General features: G+C 43.7%; 1 protein-coding gene across 1 annotated transcript in view; it reads left to right on the forward strand.

Moving 5' to 3' along the window:
- The window catches only part of dipk2ab (divergent protein kinase domain 2Ab), a 29,525-nt gene that overhangs the window by 680 nt on the left and 11,461 nt on the right, over positions 1–17,384 (forward strand). The window contains 1 exon segment of the mRNA XM_034147363.1: positions 7,532–8,377. Within this exon segment, the coding sequence (XP_034003254.1) occupies positions 7,724–8,377 (654 nt within the window). The 5' untranslated portion in view covers positions 7,532–7,723.

A 17,384-nucleotide genomic window follows, 5' to 3' on the forward strand; every position in this document is an offset into this window, starting at 1 on the left:
AACAATTAAGCACCAGATATGTTGGCATTATTTGATAAAAGTTTTGCATTTGCGTTTATCACTTTGTAAATGTCTAGTTTATTTGAATGAATGTATACTCTACTGGGTAGCTTAACCTTTAATATTATAATATAATGTTATTTTGTATGAATAACCTCAATCTGCATAGTAACTAAATATGTCAATGAAATGTAGTGCAGTAAAAAGTGGAACATTTGCCCACAAAATGTAGTAAAATGGGAAAGTAGCTCAATTTTTACCGTCTCCAAACAGATTTCTTAGTTTTTCAGTATTGTGAGCACATGCTTTACACTTAGAGTGTCACTGTTTCTACCTCAGACATGATGCAATGTTGAGATAAGACTCTAAACTATAGTATTTTTGGGGTTTTCTATTAATAAACTCTTATCATATGCCTAAACCCACCGATTGGAGACAGAGATTTTATTATTGCTACTATTAGATCCGCTGCAACATAACAATTTGGCATCAAAATGACAAACATTAGCAGTCTTTTTCTCTATGTAATCTATTTCCAGGCATGTGAGGTATCCAACATAAACCATTCTTTAATAATGAATAGGCAATGACATCCAAACAAACCTCTAAGCATGTATTTCTTTTGTCATTTGAGTGCAGAACATATTATACTCTTGCAACATCATTGCGGTTAAAGAAGGATTTATTAGCCTGAGGCAACAGGCTTAGTTTTAAATGGGTCATTAGAACTATTTAATCAACACACCATGTTTCTCCTACCATGAATACAGCACTGTAGTTTGTGAGTACTCAAAGTCAACAGGTGTTGGTCGATTGATTTGCATTGTTGTTGTTGTTGTTGACGTGAGAAAACAGCAGGTTGAACTACTTATCCATCGAACAGAGAGGCGTGAAAACGAATGTAAAAGAATCACTTGACCCTGAGATTTCTATGATTATACGCTCTTTGCAACTTCTGTCCTTGATTTCTTTGAAGAAAAGCAGATTACCACAAAGCCTTTCTGTTACAAAGTCTACAACGAGTCCTCAGGAATGTGTGTGTGTTCAGTTAATGAATAGAACAGGCTGCTTAGGGATCATCTTTCCATAACAGGAGGCTAATTGTGGAGCCTTTTCTCCAAGGTTAGTCAAAGGAACTATAAAAATAGTGCGAGGCACTTTAAGATTTATCTGCTGGAGGTTGATTCGGATGTTTCTCAGCGCTCAGCGGGGAAATGTTGTGTAATTGTAGCCTAAACAGCTCCCACAGGATCGGTGCATTTGAGTCTCTGACCTCACTCAATCAAACTCGGATTAATGGAGCAACATGAGGAGTGACCTTAAATTAAATAACATCTGTCGGATAATCAATTTTATTTCCCCCCCCACTGCAAACATACTCCACATTTGTTTTGACAGTTTATGTGTCATCCGCTTTCACTTGGATGACACATTTGTTTTGCAATAGTATTAACATGAGCTTGACAGCTTTTCAAACTTCTTGTAATAAAGACAGCTGTTCTAAAATAAACAAAACCATCGTGTTGAAGACTCCCGAGTTCAAGTGTTTCCAAACAGCTGCATCAGTTTTGCCGCAAGGTATTGATATTCTCCTCAAAATCTCCAGCGTGTGGTTTCGGGCCACAGATGATCGGACTAATGTTGAAGTGCGGGTGCCGTTAATTGGTACTCAGTTTGCCATTAGCCGTCATTTTGTATCCATCCTTCGCCGTCTACGTGTTTTCTGCATCGAGGCAATCCGGCTGTGGCTGAATGTTTTTTTGATCAAACATTATTGACTCCCTCTGTCGATAACCCTGGCAACAGTAGTTCCTCTCCTCAGTTAGATGCAATGAAAAGTAAAGGGGGGGGGGGGCATTTTCTGAGTCGGTTTTAATACTGGCGGTCTCCGTAGGCGTTCATATGTGCGTCCATCCAGCTGCTGCTCTGTATTTTGCTGATCGCCTTCCATTTTCAAGAGCAATAAGTCCTCTCACCTTGCCGTCCATTAGCTTTACATTTTCCAAACCCTTTCTCTGTGTTCTAGCCCTCTTTCAAAACTTCGCCCTCCTTTGCATTTCCAGTGGAATTAATCAACCATGTTCATCTGAGGCTTGACTTCATTATACAGTAATGAAGTTTAGCCTTAGGTGCACCGAAGGAAATGGGTTAGCCCAGAGTAGCCTCGTACACCATTATCAGGAACCACACCAAGAGATCATTCAAGGGTGGAAATGTCCTTCTCTTTCTTATCTGGTTTCCGTTCTATCTAAGTTTTAATAAAACATTGAAATATTAGAATAATACACTGTCATCTTCCCTCTGTCCTGACTTTTTTGTCATTCTGTTTTAAGACAACTTCATCCTGAGCCTCTTCTGTCCCAGTAACGAGCCATTTTGCGGCTCTTAACATCTGCCAAACTTGGAACATTTTGAATGCGAGACTCATCTCCCATGCATGAGGAGTCAGGCATCCTTTGATTCGCCCTCTTTTCTTTTCCTCTCCTTCCAAGCACTCGCCGCGCTACTTTGTAGACCGAGTGCGCTCAAAAACTTTCTTACCCCAGTTTTGGCAGCGGCTGTTTATGTTGAGAGGTAGTTTTACTCTAAGCAGGGTTTTCCTCTTCGTGTTGTGCATCCCTCTTCCTCATCATCGCAGAGTAGAGGCACCGTGGGGGAGGACTGGAAGAGGGAGGCTAATTTAAAGCATACGTTTTCAGTGGGTGTGGTTAGTCCAAGAGAAAACACTGCTTTACATTTCACTGCTGTGTTATACCACAAAACATCTGGGTTTAATTTGAAATGTCTAAGTGAACTTTCACCTTGTCAAAAACCTGAGTAGGCAACCTTGAGCTCTGTACAGTCGGCCTTCCTCTCTGCCTGTCTCTTTAAACAACTCAGACATTGGCTGGCATACAGAAATAAACATTGAGGAAGTTTAAATAAATGATTTTGCAGGTGTTTGAAGAACGGGTAATTACCAAGGGCAACATGTTCCCGTCTTAAATGACCATGCATCTTTTCCACACTTTTTCACTCCGTCTCAGCAGCTTGCTTTAAAAAGCACTAGTAGCATTTTAATTCCTATACCCTCCTGCTTCATGCTTAACAAAATAACCGGATCAAGGATAAGCCATCAGGGGCCGATCGGTGCATCTCACTGTCAACATGTCAGGCAATTGAACACCTTGGTTGCCTCTCATTAACAAACTAAATGCAGCGTGTGGCTTATCCTTTCGCTTTGGCAATTAGTACGGTCATCGACATAATCCAGGTAACGCACACAAGGTAATTGAGGCCTAACGGTTTCTCTGATGAGGAGGAGGAGGAGGAGGAAGAAGCCATGTATCCTCGCCATGTTAGCCGCCAGCTTGTGCCACATTACAGGCCTTTTTCCAGTTTGCCCGGGCTCTCCGTTGCTTTCCCTTCCGGATGAAGATGAGATCATCCCCACATCCTGGATCAGGATATGTTTTGTCCCCTTGGAGCCCTTTTCTGATCCCTAAAAGCTCAGATCTGCTCCCAAAGTCTTGCAGCCACGTCTGTGCTGCGACTGGATGCTAAATGCTACTTGAATTTAGATCTTTTATAACAATAGGATATTCAGTTTCCCCCCCCCCCCCCCCCAAGCAATCGGCTTCCTCTCAATCCCTGGAGAAGAAGGCACACATACTTTTAGCTCCTATTGTTGTTTTTGGAGGGTTTTCCATACAGACTTCTTTTTCCATCTCCCAAAGCGTCTTACTTTCCCAATTCAATATGGATATATCGCAGAATTTAAATGAACTGTTCCCAGGCTCTATTAAATAATACTATTGCTGGCAGTGTTTCCGCCAGACCAGGGCTGAGAGGACGTCCACCCCGAGAGCAGGGGGGGAGGGTTGTGTGACGTCACGTCGTGTCACGTGACTTGAATTTTGATTTGAGCCGTCCCTTATAGATACTATCTCTTTACGTATTAGTGAAGGGAATTCCGGCTCTTTTTAGTGAGCCGGATCATTTGGCTCGGCTCACTAAGAAGGGCCGGCTCTTTTTAGTGAGCCGGATCATTTGGCTCGGCTCACTAAGGAGAGCCGGCTCTTTTTAGTGAGCCGGATCATTTGGCTCGGCTCACTAAGAAGAGCCGGCTCTTTTTAGTGATCCGGATCATTTGGCTCGGCTCACTAAGGAGAGCCGGCTCTTTCGGCTCCCAAACGGCTCTTCATGTTACCACAGTTTACCACGGAGCCTCAGTTTCGCCGCTGCGAGGCTCCGGCGCTCGCAGTTCACGCGCGTGCTCCGGCGCTCGCAGTTCACGCGCGTGCTCCACTAGCACCCCCCGTCAATGCTCGCCGGCAGTACACTTTCCGTCACAGGAACACGCTTTGCTGGCGGCGAAAATAATCCCACCAGACTCCTTTGCCCCTCCAACAGAGGGATGTCCTTGTCCTTTTTCCTTTTCGTCATTTCAAGCGATAAAAACTCTCCATCTTCTCTCAGATTATAATTTTTTTTGGACGCCCTCGGCTCGAGTTCAGGGCGGTCCGAGCTGAATAAGGGCGTCAAATGACGGCAAGACGCCCCCCTGCCGGAAACGCTGATTGCTGGTTTTTTAAGCTCATTCTGAGGGGATATCAGTTCAACATTTATCAAACTGGAGGCATTTTGTTTAAGTCAGCCTAAAGTTGTCCAACGAAATGCAGATTCACACAAAATGCATAAAGACTCATCTTTTCCTTACGTGTTTTGCTTCTGCAATATCTCATTCTACGTGGGCTACTATGTGAAATATAAAGTAGTATTTAATAACCGTCTTCTAAAAAGATTAATTCAGAAAGCGTAAAATTACCAATATCAGTGTGCTGTTCATTACGATGATAACATTAATAATGAAATAAATGCCGACCCATATCTTGGGGAAATTGTAACACATTACCATAAAGATTTACAGTAGCTATTTGGTTTAATACGGAGAATGATTTAAGATTGCTTCTATTTAAAAGGATGTAATGTAACATTATCCCCATCTTATTTATAGTGCAGAGAAGAAGAGCATATGCTCACCGTTGAGAGACATAGATGGATAGATGGATAGGTAGGTAGGTAGATAGAGAGAGAGAGGGTAGGTAGATAGATGGATAGGTAGATAGATAGGTAGATAGATAGAGAGAGGGTAGGTAGATAGATAGATAGATAGATGGATAGGTAGGTAGATAGATAGATGGATAGGTAGATAGATAGATAGATACTTTATTGATCCCAAATTGGAAAATCCTTTTGTTACAGCAGCATTGTGTTCAGGCATTAACATATTTAAAAGGTTGAATAAAGTATAAGCATAATAAACAGCAAATATCTACGGTAGAAAAGACATGTCCCACCATGAATCCACAATATCAAATGTTCAGGATAAGTTGGAATATTCTATAAAATACCAAAACACAACAGCATCAGAAATATAGACGTAAACTATGAGTCGCATTGCCGGAGTTTTAGATTTGAGGCGAGGAAAAAGCATGAATCATATTTTCCTATTCCTTAAAAATACATTTAGTTCCCAAATGTTGCCTGATTTGCTGGTGTGATTTGGCCTCCTGTTTCTTCCTAGATCTCAACCACTTTCGATGTGAAAGCAAAATGCGAGGCACCCATCGACACGGGCGCTAATCACACCAGTGTGGCTGCTTGTTAGCCATGCCCTCTCAAGTCAGCTGTCCTAATAGGCATGTCCTAATGAGCTCAAATTGAGGATTGCTAATTTGCATGGCCCGAGTCATTGTCTTGTCTTAAAGCGACTTATAAGACTTACAAGACTCATTGCTAAAAAGCTGATTGGGGGGTCTAACATGGCTTCATCATCATAGAGCAATGTTCTTATACTGAGAGCCGGATTGTTTCTTTCTTTCAAACTTCTCATCTCGGCTGACATCAATACGTCTAAGGCCTAGGCTCCACGGGGACGAAAACGGGTTGAATCCGCATATTTCTCATGCGTATAGCCCTTTAAGCTCGACGACGCCGTAACGGAAACGTAGAAACAGACCCCGCAAACGACAACGGGTCCAAAGGTGGATAGATCTGGGAACGGAGCGCTCTGGGGGGTCCAACGGGGCCGTGTGGTCGCCTATACGGTCATCCGTTTCATAGCCCCGCCTCTCCCCGCCTCTCCCCACCTCTCCCCACCTCTTCCCACCTCTCCGGTACCCCGCATCATTGCTGATGTGTTTCGTTAACAACAATAGCTATTTTAATTACCTCTCAAACTACCTAAACTAGTTATAAATATGTTTCGAGTCATCATTACTGGATCAGCTGCTGCATGAGACAGACACTGACGCTGTGAGAAGAGAGGAAAAAGAGACAGGCTCTGTGTATTTTATTATCATATATCATTATATCGTCGTTATTCATTTGTTTTAAAGCTCAATAAATAACAATGAAGACCTTTGACCGGCACTTTTATAATTTTGTCCGGAAGATTTAAACTTTAACACACGTTGACCGGCGAAAAACTCTGCCCGGATCCCTCGGCCCCCACCGCGGAGAATAAACAGAAGTGCAGCCATGACAACCATTCTTCTTCGCTGCTTTTGTGGAGGAAGTTGCTGCTTTTGTGGAGGAAGTTACAGCGCCACGTACAGGCTCGGCATATGTACTGCAGCTTTTCCAGCGGTTGGATGTAAACGGAGCTTGACACAATCCGGTGTATATTGCGTGTGGGCGGAAGGTTTTTTGCGGTTGCGTTTGCGTTACTCCGATGCGTTTTGCTGTATGCGTTCCCGTGGAGCTGGGGCCTAATAGAGGTATTCAGATTCCCCCTCACCCCCTCAACCAAGACGTTATTTTAGTGACACCAGCCATTTTCAAAGAAACGACTTCAAAGCCAGAATAAAACGAGTCAGGGCAACTCTGATCAAAGGTTAAACTACGCACAGCGTGACTTCTCTTCACAATGCAAAGCGTGATTTCTCCATTTGAAGCGAGATGGGGGAATAAATGCAGATTTCTGAGCTCAGTGTAACTGTTGAGGTATGCAGACGGCGTGTTATTTCGCTGTGCCTTGGAAGAAAAAGTGATGGATACTTCACTTCTGTGGCGGCGGAGGAAGGTCCGCTGAGGAATCATCCTCACAGAGCACGTCTTATTTTTACTAGGAGAGTATGTTGTTCACTTGCTCTTAATTTGATCACTTGACACTTTATTTTCCCCTTTCCCCATACTTTTATTTATCTCTGTTATTTTCACAAGAGTATACAAGAAATCATTTCCCAAAGAGAAAGGTCTCAAACCGGCACAGGCAGGTTTATTGCATTGGCTGTGGGCCATCTCATTTCTGCTCAAAACTCTCAAATGACCCAAGCAATTCAAATTTGTGAGACAATTTCTGTGCCAGAGTGGGGTCTTTTGGTTTTATAGGAGGTGTTGGATGTTAGGACTTCAGTAAAGGAGTTGCAGACCTTGCGAAAAAACCTTTTTCACTTGTAATCCATGTTTTTCCGTGTTATGAAATGTGGGTTTTTTTGATTTTCCTGATGTAATGAGTTTCCTTCTCCTTTTTTCTTCTTGATTTCAGGCCTGCTGGCTGGAGGTTGCACACAAGTACCAGGAAGGGAGAACATGACTCACTTGCCTCTGCCAGAGATTGGCACGGGGCAGCTGTGCCAACCTCGCCCCTGTCTGCCGATCTAGAAGATAACGTGCTACATCATGACGGAGAGGCATTGAAGTTATCTCCCTGACGTCTGAAAACCTCCCCTCCCCCATCATGCTGCGCTTCTTGCCCCTCAAAGTTGGCCGCCTGTACCGCTGTCTGAAGCTCTTACTGGTCGTGGGGTTGTTTGTCATCCTGTTGATGAACACCCACAGCCTGTTCGCCTCCTTCCAGAAGAACGAGCTCACCGACAGACGCTTCATCAACCTCAACAAGTGTCCTGCCTGCTTTGGCACGAGCTGGTGCCGCAAGTTCATGAACGGCCAGGTGTCCTTCGAAACTTGGGGTCGCCTGCGATTCCTGGACGTTTTCAATGTGAAGAATGTTTATTTCGCTCAGTACGGGGAGCCCAGGGAGGGAACTCGACGAGTGGTGCTCAAACGGCTCGGGTCAAATCAAGAACTCGCCGAGATAGACCAGAAAATCTGCAAGAGAGCGACGGGGCGACCGCGCTGTGATCTGATCCAGGCCATGTACAAGACTGAGTTCGCCCGGATCAACGGAGATGTGCGCCTGCTCACTCCTGAGGTGGTGGAGGGCTGGTCAGACCTGGTGCACTGCCCCTCTCAGAGGCTGCTGGACAGGGTGGTCCGCAGGTACGCTGAGACCAAAGACTCAGGCAGCTTCCTGCTAAAGAACCTCAAAGACACGGAGAGAATGCAGCTGCTCATAACCTTGGCATTCAACCCCGAGCCGCTCGTACTGCAGGTAACGTCTGTTTTAACTTAAAGGTCCCCTATTATACTGTTTTTCATCAATATATTATAGGTCTCAGATATATACAGAGCCTGTCTCTGATTGGCTGAAACACCAAACAGATCATCGCAGCATCCCATAATGCCCTCTGTTTCAGCCCTGTTTCAAAAGTGCTGATTCTCGCTAATGGTTACACAAGCCAAAAAATCGTTATGACATCATAAAGTGGCCAAAATCTGATCAGCTCATTTTCAGACAGGTTTTTATAGAAATGGATCAGGACAAAAAGAGAGAGCATCTTTGTTCCTGAAACTTTCAGAGTCTCTTTCCACAGAGGGGACACATGTTGATGTAGAAGAGACATGAAGAAGAGGGGACACATGTTGATGTAGAAGAGACATGAAGAAGAGGGGACACATGTTGATGTAGAAAAGACATGAGAAAGTATATTTTTGCATAATAGGCGACCTTTAACAGGAGCTGTGTGTGAGAGATTTGAGGCTTTCTTGTTGAGAGATGTTTGACTTAACTGTCTTTGAAGAAAATATTGCACCGTGATAAAAAGGTGTCTGTCGGCTAATCTGTGGTCACAGGTGTTGTTGATAAGGCTCCAGAGGCGATAGCGTATGCATCAGTACAAAGTGAGTCAGGGTGTCTCCCCTCAAAGCCCCCAGTAAATTACAGGGTGGGAATCCTCCTTCTCCTTTCCTCTTCCGTAGATCTGAGGCCAGCCGTTACACCCTCCCATAAACTCTCGGCTGCATCAGGACTACATGTCCGCCGCTATCTGGAGCACGAATCATCCTCTGCTTAGAATAGAGGAGGGGTTTAAGAGCTGTGGCCTCCCGAAAGATGAGAGATTTTTGTCTCACTGCAATACTGCATATTTAACACTATATGTAGGGCAGTTTTGAATAATTCAAGAATGCATCTGTAGATGGTCCAAGTTGTTTTTAATTTTGATATACGTCTGTGTCCACTGGACTCTCTTGGTTTGTGGTAGACGACACGTGGAGAGATATCTATGTGATGCTATTAGTCCTAATATTCTTTGCTAACCTTTTTTGAGCATTTTATGTTTGATAAAGTTGTTCTTATAATAATATGGTTCAGAAACATTACAAATCTCTTATCTGACATTGACTAAATAGTCCTCCTGCATGTCAAAGCGTTGTATTTCATATATGTCCTTGTCCCTTTTCTCTCTCTGGTTTACAAGCAGCCAATCAATTTCAATTTCAGTCTGACATTGGCCGCGTCAGAACAACAATGGTCATGGCCTGCGCCGACATTCAATAACTTATGCTGACCTCCAACCCCCCTCCCCTCGTACACATAGCGCCGGACACCTCCAGGCATTCAGAGGACAAAAGAAAAGACTCAGCCTTTTAGTCCAGACGATCTATAAAATCTGATTAGCCTTGTGTGGTCACATGTCCTCCCCCTTCCTCTCTTTTTCATTTTGCCTTTCTTCTGTCTGAGTCATTCTCTTCTATATTATCCTGTGCGCTCCACAAACTCCGGCCAGATAATTCCATCAGTGTTTTGAATGCCATTATGCCCCAGTTCAGAGGCTTCGGTGAATCACCCTCCCCCCCCCTTTAACCCTCATCTTTATCTCACACACTAACAAATGATGCACACACATTGTCCACGGCGCTCTTAGCCTTTGCATGTTTACAGGGACTCATGAATTGTTGATCTCACGCTGAACTTGTGACCGGCGGGTATGAGAAACAACTGGAGGGTGTGTGTGTTTGCAGCAGGTCAGGGGGAATGGAGAGGTAACATTCAAAGACAGAGATTCAGAGCGCCTTCATCGGCATCACTGAACTCGAAGTATGAGGATGAAATTTGCAGAGAGACCCTCTCCGATCCACAAGGTTGGGCAGCAGTGGACCATAAAGAATTAATGGCGTGTCTTTTAGAGATTGAACAGGAGACGTGCTGTACTACAACACCTTGCAGTGAGTGATACTTGAACCAAAATGTAGAATGTATATCCAATTGATTTAATCCTTATTTCAACTTTTTGTCAAGCGCAGATTCATAGTTAAACACCTCTGAAGAGACCAGTATCACTCGGTGCTATATTTAGTACATTTACTTAATGTGTTTGGCTGCCAGCGCTGTGGCTTTGGGTTTCTTCCTCCCATCTCTTCCTTTTGGCTTCATACAGTCGAAAAAATGTCAATAACATTCTGCGCCGTCTGCTCAGCGAGCTGCACTCTCTCTTAGAATCGCTTCTGTTTCTTCAGAAGCCACGGGCAGTAAATCGGCCCTGTTTTCACGATGAGAAAGGAGACCTCCTTTGTCAGTGGGAAACAATCTGCTGTGTTGTTGTGGGTCCGTCCAACAATGCGTTTTCTGTGTGTGCTCTGCAGTACACACACACACACACACACACACACATACACATACCACCCCCACTACTGTGTCACGTGGAATACAATTTGGCTTTGGGGAATATTGTTTTTGGAAGACAGAATGACGACGGACAAACAAGAAAATCCTTGTGCAATGAGAGGCTCCGTATGCAGCTTCATCTGTTCTCTCTCTTATTTCTCCTTAACCAATTCAGTTTTTTTACAAGATAAGTTGGCCTGGAAAGGCCAACTTATCTTATCTCTTTCTGTTACTGTGATAAATCTCCCGGTGTCAAGCGGTTGTCTCTTTGCCAACCAGAGGAATTACATGATGCTGTTTAATTTCACCTCTCATTCGACGGTAACTTCGTTTGCATGAAAAGTGAGCAATAAATCCCCCTAATCTTCCAACCTGATTTGCCATCCTTGGCTTCTCCCCCTCGGCTAGATGACTCACTGATTCATCAGGTGATGGTGGGGTTTGATGGAGTACATCTGGCCCCCCAACTTTTAAATTAGTTCGATTTAGCCGAGTCCTCCCTTCCAGATCATTAAGCTCGGCGAGCCTGCCAGGAGCATGTGACTGAGCCGAAACATTTTTGGTCCTTAGCCCTGTCTTGTTCAGTGAAGCTGAGAATAGGATATGACAGGCCTGCGAGGTTAACTCGGTCATCTCCTCCAGACTCAGATCTCCAGATGCCCGTCTCCCCCCTTTTTATTACCGTCTCACCCCATAGTCTAGTCGCCAGCAGAGTGAACCCAGAAATGATGAGAACCCCACGATTTTATGTTAGAAATGTATAGTATGGGTCCCTAGAACGTAGAAACTGCCAGATGCTAACGTGCATATGTTGGGCATTTTGCACAGTTAGCATAAGTAACCTTAATTAAAATGAATGGCACAATGTGTTAATAGTTAAAAAAATGACTTGGCCGCTTCGGACAATTTTGGAGGTTATTGAGGATGCTGACATTTTCAGGATAAAGAATGCCGGTTTTAACCAGAAAGTGGACATATATGTACAAAAAAAGGCAATCTGTCTGATCCAAAGTTCCTTAAATCTTCCAAATCGACCCAAAATGTATCAAAATCAGCCCACGGAGTACAACTATTGGCATTTTCTGGTTACAACTGCATTTTTAACACCGAAAATGTCTCCAAAAACCACTCCATAAGTCGGCCAAGCCATTTTCTTGAACTACTGTTCCCATAGGCTATAATGGTAAATCATGCTAATAGACAGAACATATGCTAATTGTGCAAATTGCCCAACATATGCAGGTTAGCCTGCAGCAGTTTCGATGTGCTGGGGACTCGTACTATACATTCCTATCATAGAACTTTGGGGTATTCAACATTTCTGGGTTCACTATGCTGGCATCTAAACTATTATTATCTACATTTCTATTCACAACACCACCCTCACCTGACACAAAGACACAAACCTCTCGCGTAACACCGTCTGTTCTCTCCCCGAACACACACGTCCTGACACCTGATACTAAATCAGAGATGAATGACCTTATCTCCTGTTCCTTTCTAAGATTTGTTGACAGCAGCATAATGTGAGTGTACATATTCACAGTGCTTTGAGCAAACACACCAGCAGTTTGAATTTTTCTAAATGTAGTGGGGACGCCTCTCTGCTGTTGATTTAATGAGGCTCTACATAATCTATTACGATGCTTATCCGCTTTGGGAAGCCGAGCCAAAGTAAATGTTATGAATTCTTCTTTTTTTTCTTGGCACAAAGTTAAGGTGGTAACTTTCCTCCACCGTGACCTACTGAACCTTCATTCATATTTAATAGCAAAATACAATTAAACAAGTCGTAAACAGAACCAGACTACATTAGCTAGGAGTACAACTGGGGATGGAGGGTGTCAAGAAGTGTTTAAATAATACAAATAAAGAGGCTGGATGAACCAAAACGATATGTTTTTACACATCTGCAACACAAGAGTAAGATGCATGTATTTCATGACTGTGTCAGAGGCAGTCGTTTGTGGGACTGTGCACACAATTCATAATACAACGTGTCTATAGAGGTTACATCTTTGTGCAAAATGAGACTTTTGCAAGCTGAGATAGATGGAACAAAATGTCTGTGATAAAACTCTCATGGGCATGTTCTGACAACAGTTGCACACGTCTCTAAATCGTCTGGAAACAAACTCTGCAATCTTACGATCTGACTCTCTGGGTCATGCCTCCTTGCAAAGAGGATCAAAGCCTGTTTTTTGTTTGTAGTTTTATTTATTTCCATTTAATCCCAGATCACGGCATGCTATCCCGGCTTAAGTGCGGCCTTGTGTCTCTGCGGCCGCTCAGTGGCTGAGGTCCACCGGTAAATAGTGTTTAAGTTGCTGCTCTGTGATTAGGACCTTTTGTTTTTGGGTCTGGGGGATTGGGACGCTCTCAGCGCAGAAGAGAGGAGGTTGTGTACGCCGCTTAACCCTGCGTCAAGTGCTCCCAAACCCCCTTTCATTATTCTTATAGGCCTTTGTGTACAGACTGAATCCTGTTAGGATAAGACAGGGAGTTATCTGGGCCCCGACTCCCCTCTCTTGGCTTCCCCTCGCTGGACGGAGGCCCCGGTGGAAAGGGGAGGAGGGTTTGTGCGAGTGTGTGTGTTGTACAAACCAGAGCCTTGTGGTGTTTTCCCTCATTTGAATGAGCCAGACTGCTTGTGTTACCATAATCCTTTCTCTCTTTCTCCCGCTCTCCAAACACACACACACACACGAATGACAGCTGTGTTTGGTTAGGTAAATGCCTGTGGCTGAACCCCCCCCTCTCTCAATACCGAGCTCCTTTTTTAGATTTTTCCCCCCACCCCCCAGCTTCCTACTGTTACAGCCTAAGCCACCCAAACTCCTGAAGAAGACGCAGCTCTGAAACGAGTCCGGCTCCATTCACAACTCTCTTAAGAAGGCCAATACGGATCAGGAACAAGTCGTTCTTTACTTGCGAGAGCAGAGAGCTTAATGTCGTGAGAGCAAGAATATGCTTTTTAGCACATCAGCTCATCTGCAGTAATAAAATCGTCCACTGCATTAAAGCGTCAGGCACCTTAAGAGAAAATATGAGAGGTCAGGGATACGCTGAAGCATCTTAAAGTGGATTTAACTGCGCTTGTTTTGGTCACAGACGGACGCCTCTTATTAGGTTACTTTTTTAGTTGTAATTGCTGCTTGTCGGGGAAGTTGTGTGTGTGTTCTGCAGAGAGGTCAGAGGGCAGGGTCAGTGGCAGCAGGATCACTACACCCCCCCCCCCTCGACTTCCTCCAACATAATTGGCACAGGCTCTGAAACACACCACCCTTGATGTAGGCCTCAAACCCGCAGCCCTTCAGGTCTGAGGCCAAGCTTCTCTCGGGTTCCTCCCCTGCCATGTGGGCGGCGATACCACCTAGACTGAGTCAACACCACCGGCAACTGTGACTCCACGCATTCCTCCTCTTCCAGTGGGGGGGGGCTTTAGGAGGTGGCTCCAGTTCAGGTCGGCAAAGGGTTTCTGTTAGCAGCTATCAGCATAGCTTGTAGTAGCAGAGATGGCAAAAGTACACACGTCCTTTACTCAAGTAGAAGTACAGATACTCGTGTTTAAAAATACTCTGGTGAAAGTAGAAGTACTGACTAAACTTCTTTACTCAAGTAAAAGTAAAGAGGGCTTTGAAATGTACTTAAGTAAAAAGTACCCATAACTAGCAGCTGTTTTAAAGAGTACCTGACCTCCCTTTATATTAATAGAACAATAATGTCATTGTTAGCTAAGGAATGTTTCCATGCTGAACAACGGCAACATGACAACGTTTTCATTGGTCCCTCTTCTTTAGAGAAGACCAGGAAATGATGAAGTAGAAAGTACAGGTATTTGGGTTCAACATGTAGAAAGTACAGGTATTTGTGTTCAACATGTAAGAAGTAGAAAGTACAGGTATTTGAGTTCAACATGTAAGAAGTAGAAAGTACAGGTATTTGTGTTCAACATGTAAGAAGTAGAAAGTACAGGTATTTGTGTTCAACATGTAAGAAGTAGAAAGTACAGGTATTTGTGTTCAACATGTAAGAAGTAGAAAGTACAGGTATTTGTGTTCAACATGTAAGAAGTAGAAAGTACAGGTATTTGTGTTCAACATATAAGAAGTAGAAAGTACAGGTATTTGTGTTCAACATGTAAGAAGTAGAAAGTACAGGTATGTGTTCAAAATGTAAGAAGTAGAAAGTACAGGTATTTGTGTTCAACATGTAAGAAGTAGAAAGTACAGGTATTTGTGTTCAACATGTAAGAAGTAGAAAGTACAGGTATTTGTGTTCAACATGTAAGAAGTAGAAAGTACAGGTATTTGTGTTCAACATGTAAGAAGTAGAAAGTACATGTATTTGTGTTCAACATGTAAGAAGTAGAAAGTACAGGTATTTGTGTTCAACATGTAAGAAGTAGAAAGTACAGGTATTTGTGTTCAACATGTAAGAAGTAGAAAGTACAGGTATTTGTGTTCAAAATGTAAGAGTAAAAAGTCGTCAGAAAAATAAGTAGTGGAGTAAAGTACTGATACCAGAAACATTTACTTAAGTACAGTAACAAAGTATTTGTACTCCTCTTCTTCCCACCTCTGTGTAGCAGCATGCATGTGCTCTCATTCTCTCTCTAAGACTTAGCTAACCCATTTCTATCACTGCATGCAAACTCACTGAATCATGTGCATGCTCTTTCGTGCTGCACATGGCAGTATTTACCCCCGGGAATTGTTCAAGCACCGGTGCTGAAGTTTAGTTTTTGATACTTAGTGTGTGTGCTGACACGACACGGCTTTAGACACATATCTGCCCACGGTTGTAGATGTCGAATTAAGTTTAATAAAAGGGCTTCAAGAGTCCTCCGTCTCTCTGCTGTCCTCCCCTCACCTCTCTTTGCAGACTCACCCTTACGACCTGTCATGCTGTCCGATAATTAAGTACACGAAGTAAAGTACTTCATTAAGCATTGAGCAAGAATGAAATCCAATAACTCCTGCTTGGCATTTTCACATTTCACATACAGTAGACACAATATCCAGCTTCTTCATAGCCATCATCCTACTTTGACTAACTACTAAGTACATCGATGAACAAGTCTGAAAGTCTGTCAACATTAGCCACAAATGACATAAATTGAAGTCAATTCACATGTTGAAATGTATTCAAATGTCTGTTATGTGTTTAATGAACATGTGTCAAAAACTAGTGGAGATTAGGGATGTCCCAAATGTTAGTTAGATGCAGTTTAACCAATCAATTATTATATTACTAACCAGTCGTTATAGAAAACTTAACCTATTCAAGACTCACACTACATTAATTAATTAAATTACTAATGACATTTCTACCCTTCCTCAAGACTCATCTGTTCCATACTCTCTTAACGCCATACTTGAAATAGCCAGCTCCACATTTTTGAAGTAGAAAGTGCAGATGAATGCATTTGGGGAGATTTGTATATAGCAGTAGCTCTGTTGAATGCATATCGAGGAACACTGCATGGTCTTGGTATTCCAAGTGACCTCCAGATGTTGATTTCTCATCTGAGCTTCTTCGTGTTCACACACACACACACACATGCACAAACGCACACACACACACACATCAGCGGTCCTTTCTACTCTCCGTCTTATTCATTCAACGATTTTCCCAAGACGGCTGCCAGCTCTACAGACTGACTTTGCACTCGTTGAACCACATGTCTGCTAAACCAAGAGGCCGGGCCTATTCCAGATTCAGATGCAAACAGTCTCTATCGCTCCCTTCTCTGCTTTCTCCTCCACACACACACACACACACACACACTCCTCAGCTCGCTGCTCTGACTAGGCATTTCCTGGCTTGCATGTCTGGAACCGACAGCATCACTGCCCTGTATTGCAGGTTTTTGGGGGTGGAACAAAGCGAGGGAGAGAAAGCAGGGTTAGCAGGAGAAACAGCAGCATACGGGAAGAAAGGGATCGCGCCATGTGTGCCAGAACGAGGAGTTAGAGCCCGGCTACCCTGTGGGGCCTGAGCTCTCGCTGCGAACTAACCAACTGGATTTTAAACTTAAATGTCCAGCAGAATGCCAGACGGGGCTCGCCTCCATCCTCCAGACACACAAGGTCACCAGGAGAGCCGCACAGAAAAGCAGCGTTTCAAGCGTCGCGGAGCAGATGTGTCTCCTTCTTAGCGCTAAGCCCCTTTTGATAAACAGGCTGAGTAATGTTCATTTTGTAACATCGGGGGTTGAAAGGCTTTTTCTGTGCTGTGCTGTGCTGTGCTGTTGTGAACGTAGCATCTGTCCGCCACGCTTCCTCAACTTTTACCATTTGATCCCTGCACTCTTGCCGAGTCCTGTCCCAACTTGTTTGCTGTGATGCAGTGGGATTTTGAAGAGGACAGAAAATGTTGAGAATTTTCCACCACACCCTGCTCAAAGCTTTAACAAGCCACACACATGAAACACCTCTGTGGGAAACTACTAATTTCCCTGCTGCTGTGAGGAGTTGTGGTTGAAGGATGAAGCCAACTCGTTCTTTATAAATCTTGTATAAACACCGCTCAGTGTGTGTGTGTGTGTCTGCATTTGACGGACCAGTGTTCTTTGCAGACCAGCCAAGGCAATATCTCGGGAGCCGCTCAT

This window comes from Trematomus bernacchii, unplaced genomic scaffold, assembly GCF_902827165.1.
Source record: "Trematomus bernacchii unplaced genomic scaffold, fTreBer1.1, whole genome shotgun sequence".
NCBI classification, from domain to species: Eukaryota; Metazoa; Chordata; class Actinopteri; order Perciformes; family Nototheniidae; genus Trematomus; species Trematomus bernacchii.